Source organism: Eumetopias jubatus, unplaced genomic scaffold (assembly GCF_037043125.1).
Source record: "Eumetopias jubatus isolate StellerSeaLion01/CBP00866 unplaced genomic scaffold, mEumJub1_p1.0 scaffold_2, whole genome shotgun sequence".
Taxonomy (NCBI): Eukaryota; Metazoa; Chordata; class Mammalia; order Carnivora; family Otariidae; genus Eumetopias; species Eumetopias jubatus.
The window spans coordinates 129,279,954-129,307,095 of record NW_028274808.1 but is presented as its reverse complement, the minus strand read 5'-3'; the positions used below and the strand labels follow the sequence as shown (position 1 = coordinate 129,307,095).

General features: G+C 34.8%; 1 protein-coding gene across 1 annotated transcript in view; it reads left to right on the top strand.

Moving 5' to 3' along the window:
• CCSER1 (coiled-coil serine rich protein 1) overlaps nt 1-27,142 on the top strand; it is a 723,573-nt gene that overhangs the window by 133,156 nt on the left and 563,275 nt on the right. Inside the window, exons 2-3 of the mRNA XM_028117742.2 lie at nt 17,949-19,313; nt 24,213-24,397. Coding sequence (XP_027973543.1) covers nt 17,990-19,313; nt 24,213-24,397 — 1,509 coding nt within the window. The 5' untranslated portion in view covers nt 17,949-17,989. The remainder of the gene's footprint in view (nt 1-17,948; nt 19,314-24,212; nt 24,398-27,142) is intronic.

The following is a 27,142-nucleotide window of genomic DNA, read 5'->3' as shown; positions in this document are numbered from 1 at the left end:
GCTTTGTAGCGCTTGTATTCCATGGCCTTATGACAGTACATTTGGAGGGTGAGAGAAAAGAGAAGAGCACCTTCAGTCTCCTGCCTGAAACAGAATATACTTTTCAATAGGTGTTTATTGAATAAATGAACTCAATTTCTTAAATCTCAAAACATTATGAAAACTGTTTAGTCTCAGATTTTCATGTCTTAGTTTGCTCCTTTCCTAATAGTTTCCTTTTCTAGTCTGCCTCATTTTCTTCTCTTCTCAGAACTCTAATTGCATATATCGTCAGTACCACAGTATCATTCACATTTAGCCTCGGTTTCCTTTTGTATTATTTTAATTAATTAGATTATAAACCTCTTAAGGGCAGGAGGAAGCGAGTCTATATTTTGCATTTTCCTTTATGCCTAACACAGATCTCCCACTTTGTAGATTTCATAAAGCAGGCTGAATCACTTACCTGTAAACAGATTTACATTCTTTGGAAATATCCTATCTCTGTATCAGTATTCTTCACCTTGTTGCCTGCTTTCTTGACTTGATTTCTCGAAGTGCTACAGAGAGATGGTCTTATGTGCCTGCATGGCCTCAAGTGAATTAATCATTTGCAGAATGGGAGAGAGGCACCTCGAGGACAAATAAACGTAGTGCGATCAGATGGTTTTGCCTCTGGTGTTGCTCTGGTGATTTACTAAATGGTATACCCTCGAGGCGTGAAAGAGTTTGTAGGCTTCAGAACAGTTTCATTTATTACCAAGTAGAGGTTTACACATAGGACTTTGGTCCCGCTACACTGATAATAGAAGCAGTACTGCCTTTGGGCTGGAATCCAAAGCATCACGTAGGGTTCTTTTCATTAATAAAAACTCCCAACCCTGGTCTAGCTAAAAAATGGAGACATTTAATGCCATCAAATGACTATTTAGCTGAAATGGATTAGTTACTTTTACAACAGTATAGTATAAGATTGCCTTTTTTTTTTTTTTTTTTTTTTACGGAAGTGTTTGAAACTACCTATATGTTTTACCTTAAGTAATTTATGGTAAATCCCTATAAGAAATCTCAGATGAGGAGTTGATAATATGTGAGAAATTTCTTAGAAGGATACATTATATTTTTACTTTATCTCAGTGATTTAAAAATTACTGAAAAAGGGCGCCTGGGTGGCTCAGTTGGTTAGGCGACTGCCTTCGGCTCAGGTCATGATCCTGGAGTCCCGGGATCGAGTCCCGCATCGGGCTCCCTGCTCAGCGGGGAGTCTGCTTCTCCCTCTGACCGTCTTCCCTCCCATGCTCTCTATCTCTCATTCTCTCTCTCTCAAATAAATAAATAAAATCTTTAAAAAAAAATAAAAATTACTGAAAAAAATACATACTCCTCATTGCTTTGCGTGAATTACATGATTTGTGTTAACTGGGAGTCATGAAATTTAAGCAGCACAGAATTGTGCAAAGCAAGGGTACAGTTCTCATATGCATGTGCTTCAGTTTACATTGTGCCACATGAACACTCCCTGCATTTAAAAATACACAGAGTACCATTGATGGGATTGGATGCTTTCATCTTTTATATTTTCCTGTATTTTCCATATTTCCCAAATTATCTAACTTTGAGGTCAGAAATGAGCTTCTATTTAAAAACTGTGTCATAGGCCACTTTGCTTTCAATATGAAAAAAGATTTGTTATTTATGTGAATATTTGATCATAATTTAATACTTTGGGTGTCTGTTTTTCATTTATCTATTCCATATTGACTTTACCATTATGATGGTCATTTTGAGTAGCACTTCTTCCCCCATTTAAAACAAATGACAAAAACCCAACAACCATATTAAAACAAACAAAACAAAAAAACACCTAGGCATTTTTTTTTTATTCCTCTCTTTCTCTCACCCCCACACCCTGTCCATCAGCAGTTCTTGTTGGTACTCCCCACACCCCAAGATAACCAAGCCTGTTCCCTTGTTTGTCTGTACTATGACTATCCAAACCAGATCACCATCATCTCTTCCTTTGGACTATTACAGTAATTTCCTAACTGGCTGGTTACTCCTACTATCCATCCTTTACAAAGAAGATTTCTCTTTTAACTTCTCTTTTAATCTGATGGCTTTTTCTAGCAGTTGGAATACAATCCAAGCATAGCACTATATCCTGTGAGGCCCTACGGGATCTGGCCCTCCACCTTCCTGACCCAGATCATCTCATACACGCATTCCCTTTACTCACACTGTTTACTTGGATAGATGAAACTCATGCCTGACCCAGGGAGTTTGTACTTAATATTGCCTCTGTCAGAAATGTTCTTCCCGGCACACCTGGCTGGCTCAGTCAGTTAAGCATCTGCCTTCGGCTCAGGTCATGATCCCAGGGTCCTGGGATGGAGCCCCATGTCAGGCTCCCTGCTGGGTGGGAGCCTGCTTCTCCCTCTTCTCCCCGCCTGTGCTCTCTCATGCTGTCTCTGTCACTGTCTGTCTGTCTCTCTCAAATAAATAAATAAAATCTTTAAAAAAGGTTGTTCCCACTGATACTTCATTCACCTCAAATATCCCTATCTCCACATTTGCCCCCTTCACTTACTATCTCATTACCATGATTATTTTTTTTACATGACATATACACTGTCTATCTGTCAAGTTCATTTGATTTCTTGTTTATATTTTATCTCCCTCATTGGAATAGATACTTCACCAGAAAAGGAACCTCATGTCTCTTCTTCTCTTTTGCATCCTCTGTGCCTAAAACAAGGTATTTTCTCCTATATTTTAATATTTGAATGAAGGAGAGAATCCACTGAGCATTTTGTGTGTGCTAGAGTTGTGGTATTCAGACCCAGGGCCTCAAGGATTTGTGGTGGCTTATATAGGCATGGATACTTTTAAGAGAATCAGTTTCTGAATCCTCAACTTCCAGTTGTGATTTTCCATACTTTTCCTTGCTTGAAAATCTTCTGAGGTTTGTCAGGTTCATCTTTCTTACTTTGCCTTTTACTATCTCGCACTTTACCAAAAACCAAAACAAAAACCAACTTCTCACCTCTTCTGAATCTTTCTAGGATGCACTGTCCAGTCTCTGAAGATCTCCAAGGTATCAGTCAAAGGTTTTATTCCTCAGGAAGTCCCTTGAGTACCTTAAAGAAATAGTGGAGAGGATGGTACCTTATTTCATAGAAGTGATACTCCAAGTCACTCTCCCCTTCCTTCCTCTGCCTTCCCTCCTCCTTTTCCTATTAGATTCCAAACATGACTAAGTGAGAGTATTGACTTGAGGGTATTAACAGATTTATTTGATGATTGAAACCTTTTCTTCTGAAGAAGGATATTCATTGGTTGTTGGTTTGACAGCGAGGATTGCTTTCTACAATTAGATTATAATGACATGTGGTTTATATATCTTTTCCTTAAATGAAATAAGCAAAATATGCTGCTTAATGTATTAATGAAAATATATTTAAAGCACATATAAAGGGGCACCTGGGTGGCTCAGTTGGTTAAGCATCTGCCTTCGGCTCAGGTCATGATTCCAAGGTCCTGGGATGGAGCCCCGCTTCGGGCTCCCTGCTCAGTGGGAAGCCTGCTTCTCCCACTGCCTGCTGCTCCCCCTGCTTGTGCTCTCTCTCTCTGTCAAATAAATAAATGAATAATCTTTAAAAAAATGAAGCACATATAGAGCATAAAACATGCCAGAAAAATACATTCTTTCCCATATTTAAACTAATGGAAAAATTGTTAGTGGTTAACTTTTAAAGTGTGCTAGTATTATATAGCTTTTCAGTTATTTTAATAAAACGCATTTGAAATTATTATGCTAGGCAGTGTGAACAACATAAAATTAACCAAGGTATCAGCATAAAATATACTTGAATCGAAGAAAATAAAAAGAGAGTTCATCTCTCATGTAGAATGTTCAGGTTTATTACCTCTGTCTTTTGTCATTTCCAGGCTACAGTACAAATCTTTACCTTAAGGGTTTGTGGAGAATATTATCCCACTCTATCCACATTTACACTATCTTAACTTATAGCTCACAGAGAAACAAATAAGCCTTACTAAGAGAAAATTGTGCAAAGGGTGCTGCTTCAGTAGTTTTTCCCATCTAAGGCATTGGATTCTTGAGACAGATTTCTATTTCAAATTCTTAAAATAGAAAAGTCAGACACACTTTACATAATTTTGTAATAATAAAAAATAGCTTACACTTCCTCTGTGTTGGGCACAGTTCTAAGCACTTAACACACAATAGCTCATTTAATCCTCATAATAGTTACCATGGGAGGTGCTCTGATTTTCTCCATTTCACACATAGTGAAACTGAGGCTGAGAGGAGCATTAAGGAGTTTATTCAGTGTTAATGAGTGCACAAATCAGAATTCAAACCCAGAAAATGTGGATCCAGAAATGTATCCCTTAAGTTATATAGGAGAAAACCAGAATGATATATTAAGATGTTCAGAAGAAAACTAAAAAATTATTTTGATATGACTATGACTCTCATTCTTGAATTATTCCATTATATTGTTGAAGTATTTATATACAGTTTATACTATAAACTGTAAAACTGTATACTGTATGTTTGATAGATGGATACAGCACCATGTATATCCACATGGTGTTCTATCCATCATGTTGTTTCTCCACAGACAAAGCAAGCAGGATGTCCTTTAGGTTCTTCCAGTTTCTGGTAACCTTCTGTTTGTTGTATGGTAGATTTTTCTCCACTCTTTTGAAGCTTGCATGCATGCTTCTTTTTTCTTTCTTTCTTTGTGTATTTCTTGCTTTCTTCCTCCCTTCCTCCACTCCCTTCCTTCCTTCCTCCACTCCCTTCCTTCCTTCCTTCCTTCCTTCCTTCCTTCCTTCCTTCCTTCCTTCCTTCCTTCCTTCCTTCCTTCCTTCCCTTCCTCCCTCCCTCCCTCCCTCCCTCCCTCCCTCCTTTCTTTCTTTCTTTCTTTTTTTCTTTCTTTCTTTCTTTCTTTCTTTCTTTCTTTCTTTCTTTCTTTCTTTCTTTCTTTCTTTCTTTCTTTCTTTCTTCTTTTTCTTTTTCATTTATTAGAGAGAGAGAGCACGCATGAGCAGGGGGGCAGGGCAGGGGCAGAGGGAGAAGCAGGCTCCCCACTGAGCAGGGAGCCCAATGTGGGACTTGATCTCAGGACCCTGAGATCATGACCTGAATTGAAGGCAGCCACTTACCCTACTAAGCCACCCAGGCGTCCTGCATGCTTCTTTCAAGATTTCATTATGAATTACAAAATGTCCTTAAATCCTGCTTATTGTCCTTATTTATTATTTAGTCCTGTACATGCAACTGATAGCCTACTTAAGTTTGTGGAATGGAACAACTCTCTCTCTTTCTCACTGTTGAACTCAACACTCTGCAGATTCTTTGCTAGTGGATGCATTTTTTTTTTCCTGCAGAATTAACATTCCTTGTGATTTGTGATTTCTGATTGGAGGGTCATTTAAAAGTCCTCTTGATTACTTTCTAATGGATCTGTCGTTGGAATACTAATATGGAATACTAAGCCATTCCCAATTACACATAAGGCAGCAACAGCCTTAAGAATATTATTATTTAATATCATATAGTAGTATTATCCCTCTATCTATTTTGTACATTCAGGAAGACTGATATAATTTCAAAGTTTATCTTTAGCATTGGAAATACCAGGATTTAAATCTCGACTTTACCTCTCTGTCTCCAAATTTATTTATTTGACAAGAAAAATTACAGTTATCTAATAAAGTTGTTAGGAGGATTAAAATGAGATCATTTATGTATTCATTAAATAGGAGGGCACCTCTTCCAGTGAATTTGTGACTAAGTTAAAAAAAAAGCTACAAAAGGCAAAAAAGAAAACAAATTATGTTAATGTAGTGTCTTGAAAAATAAATTTTGTTTTAAAGTTATAAAAAGGGAACAACATTTAATTATATAGATATATTAGACATATATAGAACAAGGATTCTTTTGTTTGTTTCAAATAGGACATGTTTCTGGCAATGACAGTCTTTTCTTTTGTTTGATTCGATTAGAGTTGGTTCCGTTATCAGGAACTCTGAGCTCCATAAATGTTAGTTTAGCTACCTATCTGTATGTCTTTGAATGAGGTACTTAACCAACTGGATTTTTCTTTCTTTATCCAGAAACAGAAATTCACCTTCCAGTTGAACACCAAGGTAGAACTCCTTAAATGTTCCAAGATGCAAAATCTCCATCTAGTGGCAACCCAAGTCAGGCACATTATTCTTGATACCAAATACAGCTAACACAGCCCATTTCGCATAAACATAGGTCCTTCTCTCATGAATTCACTCTTACTAATTTTTCTATCAAATGAACAGTATATGACTCCATATAAACTCAAGAGCAGTCAGTCATTCCTTATAGTGGTCTTTGATGCAGGACGATAGTCTCATTAGAAGATAACTTAGTGAATTTATTTACAAAGTTTAAGGTGTGTGTGTGTGTGTGTGTGTGTGTGTGTGTGTGTGTGTTTCAACAAAGAAAGAAATGAGTTGAATTTACTATGTTCCCTTTATTATAATATATTTTATGTAGTTCCTCTCAAAAATAAATAAATTTTAAGTAAAAGAACAACGTAGGTAATAAAATATATTTTAATGTATTTGGTAAAATCTAGTTTTAATTATATTTTATGGATCTAGAATAAATCTATTAATTGTTCATTTATTATTGGCCTTTTCTACAAGTTTAAAATGTATCTGATATAATCTGAAATAATTTTAATCTGATATTGTATCAGAGAATTTAAATATTAAAATGTGTTAAATATCAGCCATGCCTTCCTTCCTAAATTCTAAAAACTCTATCCACCTGTGTTATAATTCATGTATTACAAACTACAATTTTAAATAAGAGAAAAGTAAGAATATATGTATATGATTTGGTCAAATTCAACAATTTATGTAAGCAAATACAAGGGGAAGAAAGAAACTTAATCACATTTCTGATTTTATCATGTAACAAATAGACTGCATTCCCAAATGTACTCTTGCTCTCTTTTGTAACATATACTACATCTGTGTTTGGGGCGGTACTCTCTAGAACTTTATTTTCACTTAACTATGAAGCAATACTGAATCTCATTCACTATTAACTTTGAAATGAAAGAAAAGATATTCAGAATATCATTTTATTATCAGATGCATGTGTGTGTGCGTGTGTGCACATGTGAGGGTGTACCTAAATTTCACAGATGGTATGCATGCGTTTTAATAAATTAGAGGGACTAACAGAATTCATCTATTCAGTTCTCTAATTTTATGAATGGAGAAACAGAGTCCAAGAGAAATTATATCCACAGATATATTGTGGAACAGTGTCATTGACAAATGTGATCATTGCATGTTGAATTTGAAGACAACACTTAAAAAAAAAAAAAACACAACAAATCCAAGATTCTGTTTTTAAAATGATTCTGACAGAATTTGTACACCATGCCAACACATAACTGAATGGAAATGAGTATATTCTGTAACATGCTTCCATTCGTGTTATAAAGGATACAACTGTAACGGTATTTATAAGAAAAGAAAGGCAGTAATGATTTGTGGATACACTCATTTCTTTTTTTCCATCTTATCAGACCAATGCTGACTTCCAATTATATTGATCTAAGTTTATATTTATATTGATCCAGTTTATGTTTAAATTGGAGCATACATTGAAGATGTTGAATTCCATATTACTGCCTATGCTGATTTGTATTGTCAGTATCTGTATTACTGATAATATACACACAGACACAGATATAACATATTTATAAGTGTTGGGTATAGCCGTCTTTAAATGTAATCTCCTAATATGTATTCTAATTTGTATTTAAAAAATTTTTTCCCTCTGGTTTTGAGTCATCTTATATTGACCTATGATAGTATTTTCTTTTTCTTATTTATATTTGTGTTTGTGACCATGAGCCGTTTAATGCAATATTGCAAATAAAATTTTAAAAATTAAAGGATAGATATTTACAACATATAATAGGAACAAAATACGCTACTACCCTTGTACACTTTTTATACTAATGTTTTTTCCAAAGCAGTACATATGTTCTACTCTTCAGAAAAAATGAAAAATGTTGGAAAATAAATAATAAATTTGAATTGATATATTTGAATCTGAATTCTCTTTAAAAGACAAGTTCCAGGGATGCCTGGGTGACTCAGTCAGTTAAGCATCTGCCTTCAGCTCAGGTCATGATCCCAGAGTTCTGGGATCGAGTCCCACATCCAGCTCCTTGCTCAACGAGGAGCCTGCTTCTCCCTCTGCCTGATGCTCCCTCTCTCTCTCTGACAAATAAATAAATAATATTAAAAAAATAAAAATAAAACACAAGTTCTATACATAGTTGTAAGTGGATAACTGAAAAAAATTCTTATTTTTATTATTCTAACTTCCAAGTTCAGAATTAGAATCTTCCTTCAATTCCAAAGGCAATTTATTTTTATAAGGTACCATTTATTTAAAAAAAGTTATAATTTGCAAATGTATTCGGAGACTTTCATTTTTCATTTACGTGAAGGACTTGATAATTAACTGCACAATAAATCTTCAATTGGTTTTGAAAGTTGTAGGAAAAATAGACCTTATTGTTAAAAAGGAAGATCTCCTGCACCCTCTGCTGATATGAAAGCACAACTGCAGGTTATTTATTATAAAGTTGCTCCTTTACTTTTTAGTAAAGAAAATAAAATGTATAAAATGTTTGAAGAGATTATTGGTATTTATATTTTGTCATATTTGTCAATTGTTTATTTTCAGATTATTTAGAAAAACCATTTTCCCAGGTGTTCATTCTTCTTCCAGAGACTACTACATTCCAAGTTACTTTTAACATATTTACATGCCTATATCATACTTCGACATTATATAATCTTTGATAAGTTATGTAGTTATACTACCTGAATTTGAATTTTTAAAGGTTTACTTATAAAAATAATTCATTAATTCATTCTTACTGTTAAAGCTTCATCATATTGCATATAACCCTGGTGTCTTCATTGATGACAAAGGCCCTGTTCAAAGATAACCCCTGTTAACACTTTGAAGTACAACGTTGCAGATCTTTTCCTATGCATACTGTTTTTAAAGTTTAATAATTCATTTATAATTTATATAATGTATCTTTTGGCTACCTTATTTTATTTTTTAAAGGTTGTATTTACTTATTTGAGAGAGAGAGAGCAGGAGCAGTGGGGAGGGGCAGGGGGAGAGGGAGAAGCAGACTCCCCACTGAGCAGGGAGCCTGATGCAGGGCTGGATCCCAGCACCCTGGGAACATGACCTGAGCTGAAGGCAGACACTTAACTGACTGAGACATCCAGGCACCCTTGATTTTATTAATTAAATGCGTTGGAAATTGTTTTCTATGTCAGTTTATATCTTTTACCTTATATGTTTAGCTCTTATACATTATGCTGTAGAATAGATAAATAACATTTCATTTAAAAATTCTATTATTGGACATATATATTACTTTTAATTTAACTAATATAAACCAACCTTGAATATCCTTGTACATGTTTCTTTGTGCAGATATGTGAACATTATTTTAGGGTAAATGCTGAGAAGTGAAATCCCTTAACTTGATATTTTGATACATAATTTTCTAAAATAACCTTAACAATTTGGACTCCTTCGTAAGTGTCTGTAAGTACCACTTCATTCACCCAAACTTGATATTATTTAGTTTTAAGCTGTTAGTGGTAAGAAATTGTATCTTGCACTTTTTCCTGATTAATAGTGGAGTTGGAATATTTGTTCATATACTGATTAAAGATTTGTGTTTCCTCTTATGAATTTCCTGTCTGTATTCCTTACTACTTCTTTCTTTCTTTCTTTTTTTTTTTTTGTTTCTAATTGGCTTGTAGGAGTTCTTTCTATATTCCCCAGGTACTTACAGGTTTGAATATCTTTTCATAAATTCATTGGTGACGTGTATTTCTTATGGGAATTGCTTGTTCATATTCTTTACTCATTTGATTTTTTTATTGATTTATAAGAATTCTTTATATATTCCAGATAATCCATTGCCTGTCATATATGCTTCAAATATTTTTTTTTTCTCATTCCTTAGAGAAGTCTGCAAATGGTTGACTGGCATGAGACTACAAAAGATCAGCCATATCTCAAGACATGAGTTAGGCTGCAGATCCCATGGGATCAGTCTGAAGCTAGTCTCCATTGGTGACCACATATCTGATTAGCTTTTCCCTCTGTCCTATCATAGCTCCTTTCTTAACCTTCTCCTGAGAGTAATTCTCTAATAAATTGCTTGAACAAGAATCCCTTGCTCAGGCCCTGCTTCTAAGAAACTTTAGCTAGGTTGCTGTGAAGATTTTTTTTTTCCAAAATAATATTTTAAAACCAACACAAATTTCTCCAATATAAGATGTGATTATAAAAAATAATATAATTTTTCTTTATTAACAAATGTATACATACTTTTAGATGTGTGCTGTCCTCTTTAAAGTTGTGTATTTGTTACACTGACATTGGCACTGCTCAAAAAATTTATCAGATTCATCTTTTGGGAATCATGTTTTGAGCCTAAGACACAGTCTTTGGATATTCATAATATTTGTCAGTTATTTTTCTCCTTAAAGTCTAAATTATTCTGGGGCGCCTGGGTGGCTCAGTCGTTAAGCGTCTGCCTTCGGCTCAGGTCATGATCCCAGGGTCCTGGGATCGAGCCCCGCATTGCATTGGGCTCCCTGCTCAGTGGGAAGCCTGCTTCTCCCTCTCCCACTCCCCCTGCTTGTGTTCCCTCTCTTGCTGTCTCTCTCTGTCAAAATAAATAAAATTTAAAAAAAAAAAGTCTAAATTATTCTGTTAAAGATAAAAAAAAAACTAAGACTGAATAATTGAACTCAATATTTACTTAATGGAAAATTGAACTAAACTTGTCAGGTAGGAGATCAGCATGGCCCATAATATTTTGGGTCAAAAGCATGACCAAGTTGAATGGAATTATTTATAAGAGACAAGTTAAAAAATGCAACAGTGGCCACATCACTATTTATTCATATATATCAGTACTAATTCTAAGCCCCATGGACATGTAGGTATTGTAGCTCCTAATAATCATTCTGTCCTGTTCAGGATTGACTCAGGAAATGACAGTATTAGTCTTTGAGTAGACAGAATTAGAACTTCCAGGTAAGAGTGGTTTGGAAAGTTCTAAGTTGAATTAAAAATCATTTGTTGTGAAACAGTACAAACATGGTTAATTGTTCTTGATAAATAACTTACAGTTATTAAAGCACTTATCATATGTTAGACCCTGTACTAAATATGCTTTTTTGTGTGTGTTTACTAGATCCTGATGAAAATTCCTTAAGGTAGGTGCAACTGTTTATCTTCATGAAGAAACTTAGGCGCAGGGAGCTTAAATACCTTTTTAAGCCACTTTCAAGTCACACAACTCATGTGTAATGCCCAATTCAAGTCTAGATATTCTTGTGTCAGAATCTGCATTCTTAACAGTTACACATTCATTGTGTGTAAATCCCCAGAACATAAATTATAATGTTCTTTAAATATAAATAGTCTCATTTACCTAAGCCTGGTCACATGTAGATAGAGCTTTTGACTTCTTTCAAATATTAAATTCTATCTAATCTCTGGCCCAAATCCATCCTTTTTATATGTCATTTTACCTTCTGTTGTCTCTTCTGGTCGCTAAATAACTAAGATCATATAGGGCTGGGTCTCAAGATTACATGTCCTTCTAAATATGTATCAGGACCCCTTGTCTTCCATCAATTCGGACAGGGAACTCCTCTGCTTCCCTAAATCCTGCTGGAATAATCTCTTTAAAATGTATTCTCCTTTCCTATTGTAACGGTTCCCATTATTATGCTAATTTGACCTCACTCATTCTCTTTTTTTCCAAGGAGATTGATTTATACAGATCTAATCAGGGGCAGTCTACCTCTATTTACATATCAACTTTAGAGTCAAATCATTTTTAGTAGTTGTCTTCACCTAAAGGTAGATATTTCTGATATAAGCAGTTATCTATTTGGATTATTTTCTTGTTTATTTGTTGAAAAGAACTTCATCTACTCAGTGCGGCTACATTATATGCAAATTTAATAATTTGTGAATTAAACATACCTGATCAATTATATGATTTCTGACTCTTTCTGCCTTCAGCTGACAATTGCATTTTCTTCCCTGTGATCGATCACCCACTTGGTCCTGATCCGTCCGTTTTTTAATTTATCTCATGTTGCCCTCGCTAACCCTATGGCTGAAGTGGCCCTGGTTCATGTTGTGGTAGTGATTTATCTGTTAAAAATTCTTCCATTAGTTCCCTGTTCATTTAAGGGAAAAACAGTAAAACATTTTAGAAATTCATTTAAGGATACTTTACAACATAAAGTTAAAGAATGTTAAGGTGTAAATTGCATGGCTTTGTAATAGAAAGAGTCTGGACTGGAGCACTTTCCAGCTGAGCCCTAACCACCTAACAGGTTGTGAGCCTCATTTTGAATCTGTGGCAAAAGGACATATTTAGGTAAGATTGTTTTGGAAACTTCTTCAAGCTTTTATTTTATTTAATTTTGGTAAAAGTTGATCAATGGCCTTTGATATGTTTACATATAATTTATTTTCTGCCATCACTTTCTTAGTGTTGACAAATTGTTACCTAGAGAATATTTGGTTTCTGTGAATTTTCTTTCTTCTGTTTCATCATGTATCATAGATTTTCTTTTCAGCATTATCATTTAGGCTGTATTGGGTTATTTTCTGAAATCTTTTCTGATTTCAGAAAATCTACTCCCCCCAATATTTTTAGATGATTTTTAAAATGGAATAATTGGGGCAGATTTTGATAAGTAGCTCATTTTTATAATCATTTATTCCCCACTTGCTTGAATCATTGCATCAGAAAAGAAATTGGAAATTTATTCACTATCAGGCAGAGTGCTAAGTTTCTTTCTGATGTTGTACCTTCTCATACCTAAAATAATTATTATCTTATTCTAGCTAATGCTACTAGTAAGTGGCAGAGCTTGGATTTGAAGTATTTTTGTTTGTAAATTTCTCCCTAAACATCACAAGTTTGGGGAGAAAGACAAACGATATTTAGGACTATCTCAGATGTGGTCTGTCAGGTGACTTCATCTTTGGCTTATGGTGACAAAATATGAGGGGTATTCAAATTCTAGGAAAATATTTGAAAAAATGCTGGGAAAGAAAAAGGTGAAGGGGGTTTTGTTTTGTTTCTTTTACTTGCACAGAAAGACATAGCTATCTGTATGTGGTATTCATTTTCAAGATGATTGCTTTGAAACCCTGCAAGGTCTTTTTTTTTTTTTTTTAAGATTTTATTTACTTATTTGACAGAGAGAGAGACAGCGAGAGAGGGAACACAAGCAGGGGGAGTGGGAGAGGGAGAAGCAGGCAGGCTTCCCACTGAGCAGGGAGCCCGATGTGGGGGCTCGATCCCAGGACCCTGGGATCATGTCCTGGGATCATGACCTGAGTCGAAGGCAGACGCTTAATGACTGAGCCACCCAGGCGCCCCTGAAACCCTGCAAGGTCTTTTTATGACTCCAGATAATGCCTTTGGAATCATGAAAGAAAGTATGTGTGTGTGTGTGTGTGTGTGTGTGTGTGTGTGTATTCACATAATTTAAAAATATATATGTATATTTTTCAGTATTTCTTATTTTACATTTACTCTATTTTAAATAGGTAACATTAGCAATGCATATAGCCCCTTTAACTAGAATTTGTATTTTTCTGAACCATGCCAAATAAGATTCACCTCTCATTTTATTCAGAACAGATCTACTGTTTGATGTTGCACTCTTAAGGGTAATGATAGTGTTTGCTAAAGTTACAGCGATCACTGGATAAAGTACTTTCTGGGAATTTTTTGTTAAATCCTGGTGTTAAAGAGCAAAGGATACTGTTTCTTCAATTGAGATCAAACTGAATTTCATACCACTTCCAGTAGGGTCAAGTTATGCATCTGTGTAGTGATATTGTCTACAATAGTCTAATTTTTTGTTTATTCTTATAGCTTTAAAGGTATAATTAGAAGACACTCTTTATAACAAATTTGTTTTCCCAAAGAAAATAATGTTCATAGTAGTAAAGGCCCCTGGAAGATGGGCAGGTCTAGTTCAACCTGTGTATTTTATAGGATCTGTTATGATTGAGGTGATATGACTTCTGAACCAAGAAATATTAGAGGAGAACTGAAAAAAAGATGTTTATTTTATCTGACTTGGAAATTTATAAAAATATATGAAAATATACACAAGGTTTATTAAGAAATTAAAAGGTGATTGTCATAATAAAATTATAATAAAAATAAAATTAATGTTGCAGTGTTACATTTGTCTTTCATTAATAGTTGATGTGATGATATATTGTTTTATTCAACTTTTTTATTTAGCATTGTGCTTCTAGAACATTTTCAGATATTAGCAAATTTTAGATTATTGAATGATTTTGCAGTTGGAAAGGCTTTCAATTAATGTATGACTCTCTAAAAGTTGTAATTTAATATAATTAACCTCAAAATTGCAGCATTTATTTATGGTAGTGAGGCAGAAAATATGTTTATTTAGGTTTGAAATACTGATGTATTGAAGTTAAAACTTTATTTCCTAAAATTCATTTACTTGACAGGTACTAACTGTGTCTTACATTAGGCAATGGGGTCTCAAGGCAAAGCAAGATGGCCTTTGCTACTAAGAAACTTAAGGTCAAATAGTGAAGTCAGATAGATAGATGTTAACTATGTAAGGTAATACTTGAGGATATGTAAAGGAGTAGTATTACATCCCAAATGGAAGAGAATGGGAAAGGAGTCAGGGATGACATCCTGGAAGGGACAATGTTAGAGAATTAGGAATATTTCACATCAGAGTTGCAGGAAGGGCATCCTAAGCAGGTGATCCCACATCTGCAAATGCCCAGCAGGTGAGAATGAACAGAAAATGGCAAGCAGTAATCAGTCCAATTAGAGAATTAAATAGGAGGGGGATAATGAATCTGGAGATATAAATAGCATCTAAACATAGAAGAGTCTCTCTAAAAAATATGGATAATTATATATATATATATATATATATATATATATATATATATATATATAATCTTTCTCTTTTTTAGCTGGGAAGCTCTCAGTAGGAAATCAGGACCTTAATTTAAAAGACTATCAGTTAGACAAAGTAAAATCTAAAGGATTTTTATCTCCAATAGATTTTATATCTGTTTCATGTTATCCCATTCAATGTGCAAATATCTCTTAGTATTTATGATGTTTTTACTTAAATTAGGTTAAATATATTAGTAACCTAAGTGTATTATTGGTACCCAAAGGAAGTCTGGTTGTTTTCATGAAGCACTTAGGAAGAGAGGAGTAATTACTATATTTTTTTTCTGAATTTTTTTATTAGTTAAATCCTTTGAATACTTGCTAAAGAGATATTGAATGAGTCCCTATTTTTAAATGCTGACACAGGGGCGCCTGGGTGGCTCAGTTGTTAAGTGTCTGACTTTAGCTCAGGTCATGATCTCAGGGTCCTGGGATTGAGCCCCTGTTGGGCTCCCCACTCAGCAGGGATTCTGCTTGCCTCCCTCCCGCTACCCCTCCTCCCACTAGTGCTTAATCTCTCTCAATTAAATAAAATCTTAAAAAAATAATACATTTTTTTCATTATTTCAGTCTTACTGATGCTTTAGTTAACATATTCTCAGTTGTGATTTTTCATTAATGTGCATGATTTGTTTCCATTCAATGCCTAGTGAAGAATTTTGTTATAATTGGAGCATTATTAACCATTATGATATTTAGCTGGTGGTGAATCTATGGTTATAAATGCATTAATGTCAAGATATTTACCATTATTACTAATAGGATATTTTCAGTATTTGTGTATATTGAAATATTTATTGGCCTTTTTTTAGCATTTCTTGCTTTTGTGTCAGCATTTATTTTATTATTTTTTATATCCCACTTTGGAAATTGGAAATTGGTTAAATTAGATTTAACCTGGGAGGAAAATTAGATATTTTTAATTTGTGAGATTTTGAGAGCTAAAGTGTCTTTGTTTATATTTTAAACTTTATTTTCTGGGGCACCTGGGTGGCTCAGTTGTTAAGCGTCTACCTTCGGCTCAGGTCATGATCCCAGGGCCCTGGGATTGAGGCCCGCATTGGGCTCCCTGCCCAGCAGAAGCCTGCTTCTCCCTCTCCGGTCTCCCTGCTTGTGTTCCCTCTCTAGCTGCCTCTCTCTGTTAAATAAATAAATAAAATCTTTTAAAAAAATAAACTTTATTCTCCCAAAGGCTTACAAGAATATGCAGATATTTTGGGAGTGTTTTACACATAGTTGATTTAGATTCAAATTTAGTGAATGCAAGTAGAAATCATTTAATAAAAATCATTTAATGCAAATCTGTTAGATTTTATATCATTTGGGACAAAATATTAAATATTTTTAAATGTGAATCTGAAAGGGAATATATTTTTTCATTTTTGTTTCATACTTCTTCAGGACCATGAAAGTATTTCACTTGATCAATCTCATAATGTTTCTGTAAGAATAATAAAATGGAGGGCTGGTCATTTTATGTAGTATTTGTTATTGTTCAGTTAGGTAGTTCTGGTTGCAAAAAACAGCAAAATGAAACAGTCTGATTCAAGTTGATGTAGGGGGTGTATACATTACAGTTAAGGAATTACGTGAAATACAGAAATAAAGCAAAACAGGAACCAGTTGGGACACATGAAAATCAGTGAAAAATAGCAGTCATCAGAATGGCAAGATTGACCATACAAGTGGGAATCTCTTGTAGAAGTAGAAGCATAGCTGGACCTTCAGCAGCACATGGTTTGGCTCTTCACTCCACTGAAGGCAGAATTATCATCTGATTATGAGCTGATCCTGTGGTTACATAAGGATTCGTTTCTTATTCCTGCTTTACCACTCATTAGCTGAATAACAGAAAGTTAACCTTTCTGCTGTCAAATGACCATGGTATTAGTAGCTGCTTCTACAGTTAAAAGCATTAAAAGAGATAATCTGTGTAAGAAAAGTATTTGGTACATCACAGTTAATGAACTGTAGAGCTGCCACCTTCACGTCCTCTTCCGTCTTTTTCTCCATCATCACCACCCTGACATTAACGTGGTGCATAAATTTTCTGTGCTTCTGCTTCTGTCAGTATGTATTCTTACTTGTTTCAGCATTACCAGTTTAATTAATTTTCATTCAAGTCTTTTCTTCAGCTCATAGTCATGGTTTCCTCATAACCTTATCTTGTTTATAACCCTGCATTGTATCCTTTGTGGTTTAGTTTCATTTGCCAGTGTCCTGATTATCTCTCACTGCCCCAAAATCAAACTCCAAGGAGAAGAATACTTCCTGTTTTGCTTTTCTTTGACTCAAGATTCTAGTGTCAGATCATTCCTTAGCCTGGTCTGTGATTCTGTTAAGTTCAGATCAGTAACTTGTTGAGTCTTGTGATATATCTGCCGCTGGCCGGTAGAGACAGAGGTGGGTCATTTTACCCAAATTGGCAATGATTATGGTGGTCACATGGCTACTACATCTGAATCAGTAGACATAAAAAGTGTGAGGATCAGTTTACCAAATTATAGAACTAGTGGGAGTAGTAAAGCTGGGTCTTGAATAGTGATCTTGTGTCTCCCAACCCAATAATCTCTTCAATAGACTAAATATTCTTGGTAATCTTGAAATGTTTGAGCCATTATAAAATTGCTGTGCAAATTATTGGGTAATTTTGCTACTTAAAATTTCAAAAAATCCTTTAGTATCGGAATTTTATTATTTATTATTTTAGTGTGAACCGAATTCTATTCCATGTGCTGAAAAACAATGTTTTGTTTTAAAATGTCTTTATTATAATTATAATTGAATGCTACTGACTTGTTCTTTTTGTTTTAACTTTTTTAGGTTGCTAAGTTGGCTATCACAGTGCAAGCCTTGGAGTCCCAATGGGGGACTCAGGATCAAGACGATCTACTCTGGTCTCCCGGTTGCCAATATTCAGGAGAAGTATTAGCAGAAGACATGATTCTCTTCCTTCTTCACCGTCCTCCAGTAATACAGTTGGTGTCCACAGTTCCTCTCCTTCCAGCACTAACTCAAGCTCAGGTAGTACAGGTAAACGCAGGAGCATATTCCGTACTCCTTCCATTAGTTTCCACCATAAGAAGGGGAGTGAACCTAAGCAAGATGCTACCAACCAGAACCTTAGTATTTCAAATGGTGCTCAATCTGGTCATAGCAGTATGCCAAAACTGAGTTTGGAAGAACATATTAAAACCAGGGGAAGACATTCTGTTGGTTTTAGCAGTTCACGAAATAAGAAGATAACAAGATCTTTAACAGAAGATTTTGAAAGGGAAAAGGAGCACTCAACTAATAAGAATGTCTTTATAAATTGCCTAAGTTCTGGCAAAAGTGAGGGGGATGATTCTGGATTCACAGAAGAACAAACTCGCCGTTCTGTTAAGCAGTCAACAAAGAAGCTACTTACTAAATCTTTTTCATCTCACTATAAATTTTCTAAACCAGTTCCACAGAGTCAATCCATTTCATTGGTACAACGGTCTGGATTCTCATTGGAAATTACACAGTTCCAAGAGAGAGAGCCTGTATTAGTAAGAGCTTCTCCGTCTTGTTCCGTGGATGTAACAGAACGGGCAGGAAGCTCTTTACAATCTCCGTTGCTTTCTGCTGATCTTACAACAGCTCAGACACCTTCAGAGTTCTTAGCCTTGACTGAAGATTCTGTGTCTGAAACGGATGCATTTCCTCAAAGTGGAAGCATGGCATCCCACTGTGACAACTTTGGCCACAATGATTCTACCTCTCAGATCTCTTCCAATCCTGCTGCTGTTACAAAGACAACAATAGACCTTATGGGAACTGTTCCCTGTGCAATTATGTCTCCTGGAAAATACAGGTTAGAAGGCCGATGTAGCACTGAATCTAATTCCTTATCAGAAACCTCTGCTGCTAATCAGAAGGAAGTGTTATTGCAAATCACTGAACTACCTGTTATGAATGGGAACAACTCGGAGACTCACCAGTCGGGTGATATGCAAAGAGAAGAACATATGGTAGTACAAAATGGTGAAAAAATATTGGTGACAAGCTCCCCAAGGAAACTTGGATTTTATGAGCAACATAAAGCAATAGCTGACCGTGTTAAAGGGATTCATCCTATTTCAGATTCAAGGATAATACCCTCTTCTGGTGATCATCATATTTTTAACAAAACATCATATGGATATGAATCAAACCCTGCCAAAGGTAAGCTGATTTTGTTTGTATTGTAAATATGAAATAAAATATTCATTCTAATTTATTTAATTTTCTTATTCCATCTCATGAATAGAAACCACCTTTTCCTTATGTTTCACTCTGTAGTATTTTTTCTTATTTATAATTTGTTTTAAATCTTTTCTCTACTTGATTTTAAACTCACTTCACTTGTATTACGCTAAAAATGTAATTCAGCAATATCACTCATTTTTCTTAGTTGTGTTGTCCAGATTCTGGTCCTCAGAAGAGAGTGGAAAGAAATTAATTTTATTTGGAGTGTGGCTTTATCTAAAATAAGGATTTCTTTTTTTAGAGTAAAGGGTTAGAGTATTGGTATTTCTTAGTCAATGAAATTAATTTTATTTCTTAGTCAATGAAATGGATATATTCCAGCCAAAATCACTATAAAAGAAATTTGTATAACTTAAATTCTATTTCCTATTTTAGCAAAACTTGAATTATTAAGTAGGATCTATGTTTCAGCACAAATAATCTCTATCTTTAAATATGATAGGCTTGCAAGCTTTAAAAATACTGTCCTTGGAGCCCGGGTACTGTGGTTCTAACCTTGCCTCTGTCATTAAGTACCTGTGTAACCTTGGGTACCTACTCTTTGGTTAAGAAAAAAGGCGGGGTGGGGGGATGGGTGGTTGAATTACTCCAGTATGTCATTTAACAGAAAACTTTGTTATTTAATATAAATTTCAGTTAAGAAAACTGTTGAATATATGCCACCTACTGGACTGTATTTGACATTATTTTTATTTCTTTTCTCTGCTGTGATTCCTGCTGCTGCCACTGCTTCTGCTGTTGCTAGTCCTGCTATTCCTATTACTGTTACTGCCAACTAGTTCTCCCAACATCGAATGCTTATTATGTCTCATTTCCCATTCTGTGGACTTTGGATACATTAATTCATCAAATTCTCACATGATTGTAATCGCTACTATTATAGTCACCCATTTTACAGATAAGATAATTGGAACACAGATATGTTAAGTAATGTGTCTGAAGTCACAACGTTAGTACATAATTGTTTGGGATACAAGCCTTATGAGGCAGGCATCAGTGGTCTCTGTTTTACAAATATGAAAACTGAGACCAAGGGATCATACAGCTGTTAACGTGGCACGGTCAAATTACAACTATCTCAATTCAAAACTCAGGCTCTTAGTGACTAGGCTTAGTGACTTCATGACCCCAGCTCTTTCCAAAACATTAAGAAAAATACCAAATTATTACATAAAATTTATAATAAGTCAAATTATATATTGAAGTGTCAAGAATCATAAGATCATATGATTAATCCAACTAGTCTCTCCATGAATATAACAATTTTTAAGTTTTATTTTTTTAAAAGATTTTATTTATTTTTGTGAGAGAGCAAGGGAATGAGAGAGAGAGAGAGAGAGAGAACGTGCACAAGCAGGGGGGAGGGGCAGAGGGAGAAGCAGACTCCCCTCTGAGCAGGGAGCCTGATGCGGGACTCGATCGCAGGACCGGGGTATCATAGACCTGAGCCGAAGGCAGCTGCTTAACTGACTGAGCCATCCAGGTGCCCAATTTTAAAGTTTTAAATGCATGAATGAATTATCTAGCTGTATAATTGTACAGCCTAATATTTTTCACATTTGATACAAGATCATTTTTATGCATCTGCTTACTTTTTAAATTTTTTGATCTTGGTAGCCTTTTTTGTACTTATGGCTTTAGTTATATTCTTTAATTATAATATAGTAATAATAAGAACAATGCTGATGATGATATTGTTGATGGTCACCTTTTTGTACACTTAATGTGTGCCCAAAAACATGCTAAGCAATTTGTTTGCATTGTTTCATTTAATCTTTTTTTTAAATTTATTTTTTAAAATTTTAATTCCAGTATACTTAACATACAGTGTTATATTAGTTTCAGGTATACAATATAGTGATTCATCAATTCCTTATCTTAGTGCTCATCAAGATAAGTGTCATTTAATTGTAACCAAAATTTTATATGGCAGTTATTAATAATTAAAGATTAAGTCAAATAACTTTATGAAATCACACTGTTAGCAAATGGTGGATCTCAAATTGGAATTTAGGCAGTTTTTAAAAGAAATGGCACAAAAAAATGGTGGAAATGTACTTATCCTGATTATATTTAATTCTTATTTAGAAATAATCATTTGCCTCAATGCCAAATTGAATGCTATATATACTTATCTCTATGGGAATAACTTGCTGACTATTAATCTGTTGACTAAGATCCTAACTGTGAGCCATTTAACACATTAGAGTAATTTCGATGAATTTGATAATGTTTTGCTGGTTCTTGGGACATTAGCTGTTTATTCATGTTATCTACAACTTGTAAAAAAGAGAGGGATAGACAATTAAGCTGGTAATGTCAACAAGGAAAAGCAATAGTATTCTATCCATTATGTGGAGGGGTTCTTGTGCCATTCATAAGGATTTTATAATTTGGAAGTTCAACATTTTACAACCAGTTAAGTTAATGTATTTTACATAAGAAAGAGTTGCTATGTACACTAAAGTCCATAATACTGAATTTATTCTGTATTTATTATGGAAGATGTTTAAACTAGTATTTAGTACATATCTGAATGTCTGAGGTGTATAGGGATATCAAAAATAATATAAAGTTGAGCTCTTTATTTATCTATTCATTGTTGATGGACACTTAGATTGTTTCTATACCTTAGCTGTTATACATAATGCTACTATAAACAGGGGGGTACAGATATCTCTTTGAGATAATGATTTCATTTCCTTTGGATATATGCCCAGAAATGGAATTCCTGGATCATATGGTAACTTTATTTTTAATTTCTTGAAGAAAATCCATACTCTTTTCCATAGTGACTGTACCAGTTTATATCCCCACCATCAGGGTATAAAGGTTCCCTTTTTTTCACAGTCTTGACACTACTTGTTTTCTTTTGACTTTTTACTAACAGCCATCCTAACTGGTGTGATGGGATATCTCATTGTGGTTTTGATTTACATTTCCCTGATTATTAGTGATGTTGAACGCCTTTTCATATACCCGTTGCTATTTTGTATGTCTTTTTGGAAAAAAAAAAGTCTATTTAGCCTTTTTGCCCATTTTTAAATTGGGTTATTATTATTTTCTGTTGAGTTGTATGAGTTCCTTGTATATTTTGAATGTTAACCCCTTATAGGATATGTTATTTGAAAATATTTTCTCCTGTTCCATAATTTGCCTTTTCATTTTGTTGATTGTTTACTTTGCTATGCAGAAGCTCACTTCGAAATAGTCCCATTTGTTTATTTTTGGTTTCGTTGCTTTTGTTTTTGGTGTGAACTTCAAGAAGTCATTGCCAAGACTAATGTCAAGCAGCTTACTACTACTTTTTTTTTCCTAGGAGTTTTACACTTTCAGGCCTTTTGTTCAAATCTTTAATTCATTTTGAGGTGGTTTTTTTGTATGCTATAAGATGGGGTTCTAGGTTCATTCATTTGCATATGGCTATCCAGTTTTCCCAACACCATTTACTGAAGAGACTATCCTTTCTGCATTGCATATTCTTGGGTCCTTTGGCAAAAATTAATTGCTCATATATGATGGTTTTATTTCTGGGCTCTTTATTCTGTCTCTTTGATCTGTGTGTCTGTTTTTATGCCAACAGCATAATGTTTGGTTACAATAGCTTTGTAGTATAGTTTGAGATCAGGAAATGTGGCACCTGCAGCTTTGTTCTTTCTCAAGATTGCTTTGGCTACTTGGGGTCTTTTGCAGTTTTTTTATAGAATTGTTTTTTTGTGTTTCTGTGAAAAACACCATTATAATTTTGATAGGGATTGCATTGAATCTGTGGGGTGCTTTAAGTAATAAGGACATTTTAACAATATTGATTCTTCCAATCTATGAACACAGAATATATTTCCATTTATTTATGTAGTCTTCAACTCCTTTCATCAGTGTCTTATAGTTTCCAGCAGAGTGATCTTTCCCTTCCATGGTTAAATTTGATTCTAAGTATTTTATCCTTTTTGATGATATTATAAATGGGATTGTTTTCTTAATTTCACTTTCTGATAGTTCATTGTAGTTTGGCCTCAGGCCTCACAAAGACCCTTTTAAGTATGGTGAGCAGGGTATTAATCAAGGTAACATATTAGCAAAGAGCTGAAGGCGATGAGGAAGTAAGATATACAAATATTTAGGAGAAATATAACTGTGCAAAGGCTATGGGGTAAAGGCCGTGGGACTGCAGTGTGCCTGCAACTGCAAGAAGTCCAGTGCAGCATAAACAGCGAAGGAGGAGGACTTAGTAGAAGGTGAAGTTAGAGAGGTGAACAGGTGAACATAGGGAGGCCCTTAATGGGGTGGGGGGCAGAATAGGGTCATATATAAGGATAGGCTATTGTGAAAATCTCAGCTCTGTGACTAGAAGAGTGATCATGACCAATGTCACTTAATGTCTTCAGGGTATCATTCTGGTTACCGTGTGGAAAGCAGGCTGTGTTTTTTGGGGGGAGAAAGGCAGGTGGGACTGGGCAAAAGCAGGAGATGGTTTAAGTATTAGAGTAACCCAAGCTAGGGTTGGTGGAGTTTGGTCCAGGGTATTCATGGGGAAGGTAGTAAGAAGTGATCAGATTCTGTATACAATTTGAAGGTAATAAGGGTGGGATTTGCTTATGTGATTTTGTGAGGTATGGAGAAGCCAGGGATGACTATGAAGGGTTTGAGCTTTGAAGTGATTACATGATGAAGCAAACTAAATTTACCACTATTAAAAATTTTATAGAGAGTTTTTGAATGACCGTTAAGAGTTTCTCATTTTCTTTCAGTGGAACATTTATAAAAACTACATTTAAGCATTTGTATTAATTTTTATTTATTTATCTATTTTAATAGTTCTTGCCAGTAGCTTCAGTCCATATCGTGAAGGAAGATTTATAGAAAGACGACTGCGATCCTCATCTGAAGGAACTGCAGGGAGTAGCAGAATGATTTTGAAACCAAAAGATGGAAATGTAGAAGAAGTGAATAGTCTAAGAAAGCAAAGAGCAGGTTCATCATCTTCAAAAATGAACAGTATGGTAAGTGTATTGCATATACTTGCATTTATAAAATAATTATGTATGTGACTGGGATATTCATGCCTCTTGCAATATGAAAACAGACTGACAAAAAAAAAAAAAAACAGACTAAAGAATAGATCCTTCATATGTGAAGGGAAAATCGGTCTCCTTAGTTGATGTCCCAAGTTAGGCTATGTTTTCACTTGAGACTCTTACACGTCATGACAGATTGTAGCACACAATGATGGTTACCCTTAATTCCTATCTTCCTTCCTTCCGTGGAAAATTTTATTCTGTCTTCTAGAATAAGACCCTGGGATACACAAGCTAAGAAAAAAAGCTGATCATCGTGAGGGTACCCTTTGATAACCATTATTTCACACCATCTCTCTACTCTGTAGCCACTCTAAAAATGTCCAGTTATAAGCCACACTTATGCCACTACCACCCATTGACCCCTTGGTGGATCCCACTCTGCCTGTCCTTTACAGTTGCCTGTCCACACAGAATGAGGAGCCTTTGGGGTCAAGACAAAATGCCCATCCAAACCTTTGACACATTCTAGGTAACCAAGTTTCCAGATTCCTTGTCCAAACTGCAGGAGCCTTCAGGTGAGGGTGAAGGTAGCGTGTGTACAGGGGAGTCGGGTCTTAGTCTGCACTTGGGGGCTGTGGTGTCTTAGAGGCATGTGTAGGATGCTCCTTCACGGTGAGAGATAAAGCCAGGGTGGGAAGAGGTGATGAGTGGACTACCGCCCAGGAGGTCCGGAAGGCCTCAGGTCTCACAAATACTGGGGTGGGCTTGACTTTTGGAGTTCTCTTTGCTCACTTTCTCACAGATGTTTCCTTTTTCAGCAGTATTTTTGATTCTTTTTCTTTTTTTTTTTGCACTTTAGACATGGGTCAGTTATTTATTACATTATAATTAATTGGCAGTATTTTTGATTCTTGATATTTAACAGTGTTTCCTAAAAATGATCTATCTACCTATTCATGGATATGTGTGAAAAATGCTCAAAACTAAAGTACTTGTATATTTTATCTCTATGTATTTTAGATGATTTGATTCAAATGAAAATAGGTCATCCGATTTTGACAATTGTATTGTGAAGAAGTCTTAAGTGACTGAGGCAACACTGAGTGAGAACAAAACCATTGTGCTTGAAGTTAAAAGTTCTAGCAATTAGGTCAGGTTTGGACAGACCTTAATCTTGGGCAAATCAGTAACTACAAAACAACAAATGATAGTGAACTTTTTGTTTCCATTATACTAAAAAATGATTGTGTGTGTGTTTGTTTATATTTGTACATAGAGAAAGATCCTGTATTACATTTCATCTTTTTTTTGGTGCTGTTTTTTAATTATTGCTGTTGCTTTTTTTTTTTTTAGAGAAAGAGAGAGTGCTTGTGTGTGGGCTGGGGGGAAGTTGGGGGAAGAGGAGCAGAGGGAGAGAGAGAATCTTAAGCAGGCTCCATGCCCAGCACGGAAACTGACACAGGGCTCAATCCCATGACCCTGAGATCATGACTTGAGCCAAAATCAAGAGTCAGATGATTAACCGACGCCCCACAGTTGCTATTTTTTAAGTGCAAGAACATGTTAAAAAAGATTTCCAGCTGATGCAACATTAAAAGTTATGGCTAAAATAACTTTTTATGAAACATTTCTCTTCACAAAATTCTCATTTTTCCTTCATAGAGATGTATTTATAGTAATAATTGTACACTATGTATTAGACTTTTCCAAAGTTGGGCCTTTAACATATTCTATCTCATGTTTTTAAATAATATATTTAAATAATTCTCCTTGTAACATCGCAAATTACGCTTCTTACCAGATCCACTTTCAAGATTTAAAATTTAAAATGTCAGAACACAAAAATGCAAGTTTGTTCTTTTATTTGAGGCTTTTTACAGAATTTTCAAAAAGTGTCCCTGCAGTGGTACAGATCGTCCACTAGATGGCAGGGTTACATCATTGTCATGGTTGGGGAAAGGTTGTTAGAACAGAAACGGTTAAAATATTGTACACGTTAATTGAATTTACAGGTCACGCTTGTTGAAATAAATACTGATACTTGAATTTCCATATGAAACCTATCAAAAATTATTTCATGACTTTACTGTTTTCTTTGGATTTTACAACCTATAGCTCATCCTTTTAATTCACAGTGTAATCATGGATTTAAAATGCATAAAATATATTCTTTAACTCATAGCAATATAAGGAACAAATTTTAGGACTCTTCAGTAATTTTAGTTATATGTTTAAAGTAACTTATATATTTAAGAAATTATAGCTTTATGTGTGAATAGTGACACACATTTTCTATATTCCTCTTCCAAAGTAATTCAAGCAATTGCATGTATTTAAGAAAACATTCATGTTCAATCATTCTTTCCTTTTAGAGCAATAATAATAGTAACATGTATTTTTAATACTTATTTGGACCATGGGGCTGCTCTAAATCTTCGTGTGTATTATCACGTTGAGTCCTTAGTCATACTATGATGCAAGTGGTGCTATTATTAATCACATTTATAAAAGAGGACATTAAAGCACTGAGAAGATAAGCATCTTGCCCCAAAAATACAGATAGTTGGTGGCAGAGATAGGACTTAGATTTGGATTCTACCTGTCTGACTTTAAACCCTAGATGCTTTGTGGGGAGTATAATAGATTTAAAATTAATTTTTTGGCATTATTTCCTTGTAACGAAGTTAACACAGTTAAGGCAGCCTATACTTGCTCTAGGTATAGGCT